The sequence below is a fragment of the Nelusetta ayraudi genome, unplaced genomic scaffold, assembly GCF_046127955.1.
Source record: "Nelusetta ayraudi isolate G7.1 ecotype Tasmania unplaced genomic scaffold, CSIRO-AGI_Nayr_v1 ptg000355l, whole genome shotgun sequence".
Lineage (NCBI taxonomy): Eukaryota > Metazoa > Chordata > Actinopteri > Tetraodontiformes > Monacanthidae > Nelusetta > Nelusetta ayraudi.
The window spans coordinates 1,746-12,583 of record NW_027466395.1 but is presented as its reverse complement, the minus strand read 5'-3'; the positions used below and the strand labels follow the sequence as shown (position 1 = coordinate 12,583).

Here is a 10,838-nt window from a genome sequence, read left to right as displayed (position 1 = left end):
CAATCAACCCTACCATCATTGTCGGTGTCCATCTGTCTGAAGATCTTATCCGTCCTTTTCTCTGGGGTGGATTCATCCTCCGGCATCTTCATCACCGACGATACCATCTTGTAAATTGCCTGCAAGGGACGGAAAGGAGTGGCCGTTTTTTTTTGTTTTTTTTTTACCATGCGCGCATTTATTTTCTCGCTTTATTCCTCGAAGCTTTTGGACGGCCGCATCGCTCCGGTTGCCTGAGCTCTGCATCGTCTTCTGCGGCCGCCTGGTTAATGGAGGTGCTTCTGGCAACAGGATATTTCACCCTGTGCGCTTCACGTCACGGCCCGTCTAAAAGGTCTGCTCTCAGGTTTTTACCTGAAAGCAGAGCGAATCCGCAGGAGCAAAAAGCACCCGCTAGGTTTTTTTTGTGTCCCTTTCCCTTTTCTTACATTCGTTTGTATCCCCGCACACAAGAGTCTGAACCAATATTGATATGGCCCTGCAGCCTGCCCGGCTCACCATATTGGAAGAGTAAATATAGCCACGGTGATAAGAGGAAAACGGAAAGGTCAGCCTGCACCCGTGATGTGAGGTGAAACTAATTGCGCTGTCCAAAAACGGACATTTAACGGTGGCACTGGAAACGCCGACCAAAAAAAAAAAAAAAATGCATCTGGCAAAAAAAAACAAAAAAAACAAATCCTACTGGTCTTATTTGTTTTTCCTCATTAAGTTTATCAGTAACATAAAAATGCTTTAACTGTATTCTTGAGCACGTAGTTAGTTAAAAAAAAAAAAAAAAAAAAAAAAAGTACCAAGTAAATAATAATTAAAATAACTTTTTTTTCATTGTGTTGGGAAAAACTGGCAAAGTCCCACTAGTGGAAGTATTAGTGGTATTAACAATATGTTTGTCAAGCCTTCTCATTCTTAGCTAGTCAACTTCCAATGAACAAAATGTGTCCACCCTTGACTTCTTTTGCCTGCTCCACTTTTCGCAAAGTGTTTGCTAAAACATGTTGTTGTGGAAATCAGCTCTTTGTGATGTCACAAAATGGCACCGCTACCTTGTTGTTGTCCATGTCCAAACATGTGGAAGGTCCAACATAGGGATGCAAATTATCGATTCATTCATCATTAGTTGATTGACCTTATCGATGGATTAACGTCATTATCATCATTGTCATTATCATCATTGTCATTATCATCACCATCATCATCTAGCTATGTTTTAGTGGCTATGGGATTATCTTTTCTGGAAGCATTCCAGGCAGAGGAGATGGGAATAGAAGTAGGTCATCCTCGTCGTCCTCACCTGAACTATCTCCAGCATCTCCGCCCGGCTGATGTACCCGTTGCCATCCAAGTCGTACATGCTGAAAGCCCAGCGCAGCTTCTGCTCCAGGCCGCCGCGGGACGTCACGCTCAGGGCAATGATGAACTCCCGGAAGTCGATGGTGGCGTCGCCGTTGGTGTCGAACGTGCGAAAGACGTGCTCGGCGAACTTGGACGCGTCGCCGTAGGGGAAGAAGTTGGCGTAGATCTTCTTGAACTCCTCCACGGTCAGGTGGCCCGAGGGGCAGTCCTTGAGGAAGCCCCGGTACCACTCCTGCAGCTCGCTGTCCGTGAACTCCGTGTTCTCCCGCAGGTCGTTGAGGACCTCCGGCCGCAGCTTGCTGTTCTGCTTCCCCATTGGGGCGCGGCGCTGGCTCCGGGGCGAAGGCGGACGGCTGGGGCGCGACTTCTCCGACCGCGGCTGAGCTGGATAGAGCTTTCTCTCGGCGCCCTGCAGGAAAAGGGAGGGGGGGGACCGACAACCCTCGTTGTGAGCCTCGCGTCGCCGAGATAAATGATTCACCGGTTCAGTAACTCGCTCTCTTTCTCTCTCGGTTTGTGTCGGGTGCTTTATTATAAACCTTCTGCTGAAGGGAAGCTCGCGTTTCGAAGCCTCGGACGAGAAAATGAAAAAAAAAAAGAAGATTGCTCAGACGTGATGAGGCTGCGCGGTGGGAGCCGGCCAGATCTGAGTGTGAATCTTTCGGCACGGTTATTACCCACCTCCAGGTTTCATTAAGTGGCCTATTGTGGCCTTCTGTAATTCTTCCTGAAAGCCTCTTCTCTAAAGGTCAGGCTCAGAACAACAGAGGGGTCTGGTGAGACCAGACATTATCATTAGCGGTAATCCCTGTTGGAATCGTAAACCCGATAACGGAGTTTCTTTTTTTACAGCGCAGTCGTGGCAGACGAATTAAAGATATTGATAAATAATGACCAGTAATTTGGTAGAGGCTCTTTGATTTGTCTGCAACCTGGCACCCCAGAGAGATTGTTTCTTTTTTTTAAACCGTCGAGCCACGCATCACCAGAAAGACCACCGAGATCTGTCTGTGGAGATTCATTTATCCAGGTAGCAAGGATTTTATTTCAAAACACTGGACTGTCCCAATTCCCAAAAGTCCTTGGGAATTGCTCAAAATGCGTACTCGGAATGCGCCCTCGTTTTAGCCAATTTCCAAGGCTGCACCGCTAATATCCTTCGCGTACTTATGTATCCCATGATGCTTTGCGTGCTGCTGCAAAGCATCGTGGGATCCTGGGAAGTCAGCTGAAATTAGCGGCATCTACTGGCAGAGACACTTCATATAAATTTAAGTATTAAATTTCACATAAAATATTCAGTTTTAACATCGTCTTTTTATTTATTTGAACATTCAACGGCATCGTTAGATGGCGAACCAATGGTTAGCTTGATGCTATGAAAACGTCACTTCCGGGGTTGGCCAGCGGAAGGGAACGGCGGTGACGCAACAAGCAAATACGCCGACGGCTAGACCGTCCCGTGTGGTTATCAGGTAGGTGGGGTTTGGTCCGTCCTTCTAGGCTGGGTCCTCGAAGAACGCTTCCTTCAGACGGAGGACACTCGGTTTGAAGGGTGCAGACCCTGAATTGAGACACAGCACATCTTCTCTGGCTCACATATTGGGCTGTCATGTGACCTCAGTCATGTGACCCTTATGTGTCTGAAACTGCCAGAGCTACTTCCTGGGGGCCAAACAACTGATGAAGGTGTTTGGATGAACGCTGAAACGTCTTGTGTTTTTAAAGTTGTTCTTCACGCCCAGTGTTTCGAAATAAAACCCTTTTTTGAGGAGCACCACAATCATGTCTATCACACACAAGCTGAACAATCATTTCTAACTGCGAGTGTAGTCGGGGGGGAGCTACAGCTGGAGGCTTCCTGCTGGTGCACGGTGCAAAAATTTGCCTCACGCCCCGCAGTTTGCCGCAGCGCAGCGTAGTCTTTAACTGGACTATTGTCAAAGCCGGTTGGGAGTAAATCGAAAACACGCTGCCCACGCAGAAGAGGTCCTCAGCGCTATTGTTCGTTCTTCTTTTAATGTGAAAACGCACCCCCCCCCCCCCCCGCGCTAATAAAAGGCTACTACTGCACCATCCTTGCTCATCATCTCTTCTTCTCTTGCTTCTTCTGCTCCTTCTTTCCGTCCTTCTGGTTGCTTCCTGGTCTCATTAAAACTAAAAGGTAGCAGCTTTAAGGCTGACTGGGGATGCTGCCTGTTGGAGGTGGGCCCAACGTGAAAAATACAATCTGAGCTGCCGTGTAAGATGCCATGAATAAATTGCACATATGTTTACATATGGGGGAGGGTTATTTATACCATATGTGCGATAAAACCATTACACCATAAAAGGTATTGCGTAAGTCGCACTGGCGCGTTAGTTCCATTCACAACGAATGGCGAGGCGGACGTAGGTACGCAGTGCCTCGACCGGTCGCAACGCTGGGTTTATTTTTAGGGGTCGACGCGGAAACTGGCCCGGGCTGCGGAAAATGGTCCTGTAGATATCGCGGGAAAAAAAAAAAAAAAAAGGACTGACAAGTAAAGCAAAGCAGCAGGGTGAAATGTAAAATGCGAAACGGGTGCCGCAGCTGCGCAAATCCTTTCAAACATGTATCTGGTACAGTGTGTGCATGTGTGGGAAGGATGATGAGAAGAAGTGCGGGGGCGGGAAGGAAAAAATGGATGGGGGGGGGGGAAAAAGTATGACACACAAAGGAAAACTATTTCCAGCCGATAATACGTGAGCCACTTCACTGATCCCTGCCCTTCTTTTATTACGTAATAATCTCCCTGAATAATGCCTCCACTCCACTGAGTTACCCATCATGGATCAATCTGCGAGAGAGCCACGCGTTGCGCGCACGATTGTTCAATTACCGAGGCTGCGTCCGTTCCCTATTACAGCCGCCAAAATTAATCCGCCCGAGTGACATGCAGATGAGAGAGGCCTGAAATTGGTTGAGGTCTTTTTTTTTTCCCCCCACAAGGAATGCCTTTTCCACCACCATCCCCCCTTTCTAATTGTCCCGCAGGTGTAATCTTCCTGTCGTTTTATGGGTGGCAGTCATGCAAGCGGCGCAAGAGGTGGTCGGGATGGAAGGGAAAGCGACGATCGACGATCCCATTAAGGGCCCCGCTAGGTAGAAAATGTATCATTGGATCCAGGCGCGTGACACATTAGCACATCCTATTTCCCCGTGTTCGAGGGCGCCCCGAGAAAAGAATGGTGTCGGAACGAGGAGAAAGTTAAAATGAAAGGAACCCTTTCCCTTTTATAGGGAAAAACTGAGCTGTGGATTTTGCTGCATGCTAATGCCGGCGCTCTAACGCGTTCCAAAAGCAAAGCCACAGACAGAAAAATGTCTGCAAGCCATGAAGTCTAAGAGCTAGAGTTGCTAGCATGAACGTATAATAAGAACTGGATACCAGGCTGGCAACATGGTGGTGCGCCGATTTTTGTCTTCCAGTGGCCACTCGAGGTACTGCAGTAAAAAAAATCCCATGGGCCCAAAAAGCATTTTTCCCGTAGATTACAAAAATAAATGCTTATAATAATCAGAATATATCTCTCTATTGTATGTCTCTTTAAATAAGGGGACCTGGTTGCGAGTGGTGTCGAGGTAAAAGTTTTTGTCTTGTTGTCTCTGCATCTTTCTCAGAAGCAGAATCTAAAGTTAAGTTAAAAAGCTTAAGTCCCAGTGATTGTCACATCCTGAAGGATGCAAAATTTGTCCTCCACATTTGACCCTTTGTCCCCTGAGGGGCCAGTGGGCAGCAGCAGTGCCGCGTCCAGGAATCATTGGGTAATCTAACCCAAACATTCCAACTCTGAATACTGAGTGCCAAGCAGGGCGGCAATGGGTACCATTTTTATAAGTCTTTGGTATCACCCAGCCAGGGATCGAAGCAACAACCTACTGGTCTCAGGGCGAACACTCTACCGCTACACACTACCTTTGACCGTGCAAAGTGTCTTTGCACAGAGGGATACGCAGAAAGGGTGCTATTTACGCCACCCTCCGTAATGTCTGTTGGGCCTGTAATGATATGGTAACAACGGCACGGTGGCCAGCTTTAGTATCCACTATGAGGAGGCGGTGGCGGCGGCGTGTTCCTGGTCACCGTGGAATGCAGCGTTTGTGCTTTCACGCGCGGTAAAATGTTGCTCTAGCCGTAGCCCAATCTAGACGGACCCTTTACATATTAGTCAAACAGACAGAAGACTATGCCTCATAGTACTCGTAGTACTGCGAGTCCCTCCAGGACAAGTGGTGTTCCTTTTACGCACGTCAGGGTTTTCCTCCTTTGTTTGAACAATGTGCTGCGGCGTCGACTGCAGACCGGTCCGCAGGCCAGACCTTCCTCCCTGACATGCGACAGGATGAGGAAGGCGGTCGCGCCTCCTCAGCTCAGCTCGGGGTCACATGGACTTTTCCAGGGACGCCACAGCGTCGCAGGCTGAGCTGTAGCAGACATCATCATCAGGGCGTTGCTGTTTATTTCCTCTGAGCCACACAAAGCCGCGTGAAACCAAGAGGAATCCAGGCTGTTGGAGGGGTGAAGGAGGGGGGGGGGGGCGGGGGGCTGAGACAAAACTCATGAGTTCGCTTTTCCTCACGTTTTGAGGGAAGCTGTATCACAGCACCAGTAGTGTTGTATTCCGGTAAAGAGAAGTAAACGCAACGGCAAAGGCGGTCAACTGAAACGGGCTTGTTAATGTTCGGGCTAAAGATTCGAGTCCTGCAGCAATGCTTTCAATTGTTCCATTTCGTTTCCTTTCATACCTTGGTGCAACTGTGCAACTACCTGCATGGCAATTTATTTGCGCTAAATGAATTCCCCTCCAACCCCCCCGAGCAATTAGGGTGCCGGGGTGAATCTTTATGCACTTCAGCGGCTGTTTGCACCAGCGTGTTACTTCTCGAAGTCACTGCTTGGCGCAGTGCACCTTTTTTATTTATTTTATTTTTTACACGTTCTGAAATAACTCCCAGATATTGCCCTAACACCCACGGCACACAACCTCCTCCCGCGCGGAGAGTGTCACGCTCTCGCTGCCTCCGTCGCTGGATCTCGGCCATATTTGTGTAACCTGAAGCACTGTTTGTAATTCCTCTCACTCCGACGGCGTCGTGCCTCCTCTTCTCGACCCCCCAAGCCTCCATCGCGGCATCTGCACTGCTTTTCGGTGGATCCCCTGCCTAATGAGACTTTTTGAAAGAGGCATCTGTGACAGCAGTGACCCCCTCTTCCCCATACACACACACACACACATAAGCTCCTCTTCCACACCCCTCAACCTCCTCCACTGCTGCTGCTGCTACCTCAAAATCCGGGAAACCCTTTGAGCAGGCCGCTTTCACTGCTGTTTGCTCGGGACACCTCATTTCCTGGCTGATGTTTTGTCACAACATAGAAAGCATTTTTATCCTGCTTCTAGTTACTCATTACTCATGTTCGACAAAAAAAAAAGAAAAAGGCCTGAGACGGGGGAGAGATGAAGAGTGCAAGCAGAGGATCCATAACGGGATACGTGCGCACAGCCGACGGAGCTCATTATGCCTCCAGCTGAGCAGCAAAGGTCATTTCCAAATGTAAAACAACTGAGAACACGAGGTGCAAAACGTACAATTTGCGGCTCTCTCAGTCCTCCGCAAGTTTAAGTGTCCCGCGAGGTGCACAATTATATTCGCCAGCAGTGCGTGTGTCCTTCCTGTCAGTCAACTCCCCGGAAACAAAGGAGACGTCCATTCTTTCTCTCTCTCTCTTCCGAAAGCCCGCGTTAGCGTGGGTAACATAACCCCTCTATTAATCAGCTCATTGTTGTCGCCCCACCCACCACCACCACCACCACGAGAAGACGCCCAGCCAGGTGTTAGCCCCGCCCTTCGACCGCCTTATGGCTACTTTGTGTTGTCCCCTTCCAAGCCATGTGGAAGGTGCAACAACAGCATCAATTACATAATCTAACCCAAGCGTCTCTGCGAGGGGCTGTGAACAGAGAGCTGAATGTGCAGGTTTCTCAAATTTTCTAGATAATTAATCACACTGGAGACTTGAATGAGGAAAATATAATAAAGATATCAAAATGGGTACGACAGACTTTCTTAATAAGGGTGTGCTGCACAGATTTAAACACCATTACAGCAATGCTGGCGTGTGAATTACTCTGTGTCACCCCTGTGTGCAAACTGTGCACAGCAGCTTAATGGAAAAAATAAGTTGCGTGTGTGTGTGTGTGTGTGTGTGTGTGTGTGTGTGTGTGTGTGTGAGGGGGGGGATTTTCCCCCATTTTCTCCAGAAAAGAACTAACTTTCCAAGATTGGAGGAGGGGTGACTGTGGCATTCTTTTTCATCTCTATGTTTTATTGGCCATCTGACAAACTTAACGAGTTTGGCGCACAGGAAGAGGGCGATGCGTCGTGTCGATGTTGTCGCACCACACGCACAAAAAAGCTGCTGCGAACTCGGGCTCCCTGAAGACGGTTCGGAGCCGGCCGAGCCGGCCGAGCCGGCCGAGCCGAGCGAAGGGAGGGAGAATAAAAACGAAATGAGCTGCTCGGTTATTCTGGCTCGCAGCGCTGCTCCGTAGCAGTCTCTCTGAACTAGTGTCAGAGAATATCATGCAGCGGATCAGGATGAAGTCCCCTGACACACCAGTAGTCAAGGCAACAGGATAGTAGTGCACAGGCGTACGAGAGGGAGGCGGTGTAACTATCAATCTGGGGCACACAGAGGGCAAGGAATATACTGAGACTCGAGAGGAGGTGTATATCATTTTTTTTTTTTTTTTTGGGGGGGGGGGGTTATTCATTAAAAAAATACAGATATTTAATAAAGCTTAACAAAGATCGTTCCATCTTTAATATCTGACTGTCCCTTGTTGTATATTCTCAGTGGACTTTAAGAGAAAATTATGTCCGTGTGCTGTGATTGGTTGAATTTCCGAACAGTGAACAAGAGATCTTTACTAAATTGTCCTTTTTTTTCTTCTTTTTTTTTTGTTTTTTTGTTTACTACAGCCTGTGAACAGCGACAGATTTGTAGAGGTGCAGTGGAAGCAAGCAGGGCTGGAAAGCATCATCAACAGGCATCATTAATTTAAAGAAAGTTAGCACCCTTGGCATGTACAGTGTGTCTGTTCTACCGTCCAGATTAGCCGTAATGTTTTATTTCATAATGTTTTCTGTATTGTTTTGGGGGGTATTGTTTGCGAATGAATTAAAAGCAAACACGAGGCGTATCCATTCCTGTCAAACAAAAAAAACGGCACCCAAATGTTTTTGCACAACACCGTTTACCCTGAAATGGCTATTTTAAAAAAAAAAGGCATTTACCGATGTCAACATCTTAACGTTGCATCATCTGGTTTGAAGGAAAAATGTCCTTATAAATAGCGCACTGTGCCTTCAGCTCGCCAAGTAAGACGACTTGGGGATTGTTTACTTTAAAGCCACATGTTCACGTTGAACAACAGCGAACTTCAGGAGCAGTTTTTGAACGGATCTTCTCCTTTCTCTGTTTATTTTTTGTTTTTTGTTTTTTTTAAGGAGGGTATGTGATGATGCTGCTGGTGTTTTGGGTGTAGCCCATCTAGCACCCTCCTGCCACAGCTGCGCACACAGCAGCGACAACCGCTGGAGTGGAGCGAACAGTTATGGAGTACCGAGTTTGTTTGTTTGTTTGCTTTTTTATATCTTTAAGAAAATGCCATTGTGGAAAAAGACAACCGTTTCCACAAAGTGGGCGGTGGGAGGGACTTACCTTTTTTAATATCACTAGTCCCTTGTGATACGGTCTTTAAGGAGTCTTCCGGTTTCTGCTAGTCCACTTTTCCTTCGGTCTGGACGTCACCAACTTCACCGTTACAGCAGCAGTCCGAGCCGACACATCCTCCTTAGGGATACATTCTGTAAGGACAAAAAAAAAAAAAAAAAAATTACGAATAAAATAAATAACACACGGTGGTGACGGACGAGTCCGTCGAAAACTACAGTTTGCCCGAGTTGCGAGCGAGGTATTAAAGTTTAACGGGCGGGTTCGACCGCCGTTCCTCGGGCTCGGTTCTTATTACCTTCTTGCTCCACGGGTAGCGGCTTTATCACCCGCTGGAAGATGTGGCACACGGCTCCGCTTTCATCCGACGGGTCCACGTCGGCCACCGTAGGGTCCTTTCCCGCTCCGCAGGGAGCGAGGAAAGCGATTGTATTCGACGTGTGGGAACGTGATAATGGTTCCTTGCACTATCAACCGTCTTCATACTACAAAAGTGCCGTTTTTAAATAACTTGACGAACCTAGTTTTGCGTTTACAACGACGAGAGAAGCGACGAAACCCCCTCCGCGCGGAGAAATGGCTCCGTCCACGCTCGCTGCTGCCGCGGCTCCTTCCATCGTAGAAACAGTCGCAGCAGCCAGCGTCCTGTGGAAAATTGTCACTGGAGACTATTAATAGCGCAATATCTAAAGTAAACGACTGGCATTTGAGGGGAAATTTTCAGCAGAACAAGAAACACAAATACACACAACTGCGGTTTGTACACAGAGCTCGTTCACGTCGAGACTGAACAGAAAAAGAAATGCAGTTCTCAGTTTGAAGTGTCTGAACAACAACGATGAGCGCCTCTATTTCCAGATTTCAAACTAAATTATATTATAATAGTATTGAATAGATGTATTTTATTGATCCCAAATTGGGAAACTACACTTTTGCAGCTCTAAAACAATACAAAAATATAGTATTCACAAAAACATTCAAGTCAGTCTACATACAAACAAACACGAGCAGACGTGCAAAAGGCAGTCAATTAGGCAAAGGAAGGGATAAGCAAGATTTTAGAAACCTTACTAGCTTTCCCTATTAGTGTTTAAACTATACATTTTTATGTATTTTTATGTTTTCTTATGTTTTTCTTTCTCTTTTTTTTCTCCAAACATGCACTTCCCCAGAAATTAACACCCCATAGTTATATTCCACTCAAATGTAATATAACTCGCTCGTGTTATGATCGAGCTTTTTAGGCTCTCCCAAATATTATGAAATTCTGTGGAATATGTTTTTCTTTTTATGACAGTGAAACCCTAGAGGCAGCAGTTAACTTGCCATGCATATTCCTTTCCTTAAGCTGACAGCGTCATCCTCCTCTTTCAGCAGCATGCACGCATCCATCAGCACCTATGGCCGCATCCTCTCTTGTGTAGGTTAAAGTGATACCGCAGGTAGCGTGGTGTGTATGTCAGCGCTTGAGTGAGCGGATAAATAATTAACCGCGAGTGTGTATGCGAGATTGAGTGCGTGCATGCGCGGGCGTGCAATGCGTGTGCATATGTGTGTGTGTTCTTGCAGCCTGACACCTGTTTCGAAGCACATGGAGTGTTTATCTTTACCTAAGGGTGAGCACAATGGATTGCAGGCTCGGTGGCGCGTGGTTGCTTTTGATACGATGGCCAATTTGCAACCTAATAGGCTCTTTGTTGGAAGCAGAGAGGATGAAAAGTG

General features: G+C 47.3%; 1 protein-coding gene and 1 long non-coding RNA gene across 2 annotated transcripts; both read right to left on the bottom strand.

Annotated features, from left to right (window-relative positions):
• Nucleotides 1-7: 7 nt before the first annotated feature.
• LOC142882609 (hippocalcin-like protein 1) lies at nucleotides 8-2,376 on the bottom strand (the record flags this gene model as incomplete). The annotated part of the gene is made up of 2 exons (XM_076017400.1): nucleotides 1,295-2,376; nucleotides 8-119 (listed from the first exon to the last, which is right to left on the bottom strand). Coding segments are annotated over exons 1-2 (490 nt in total), but the record flags the coding sequence as incomplete, so codon positions are not given.
• A 6,772-nt stretch (nucleotides 2,377-9,148) lies between these two features.
• LOC142882608 (uncharacterized) lies at nucleotides 9,149-10,128 on the bottom strand. The gene is made up of 2 exons (XR_012925822.1): nucleotides 9,415-10,128; nucleotides 9,149-9,250 (listed from the first exon to the last, which is right to left on the bottom strand). It is a non-coding gene; the product is annotated as an uncharacterized LOC142882608 (long non-coding RNA).
• Nucleotides 10,129-10,838: the final 710 nt, after the last annotated feature.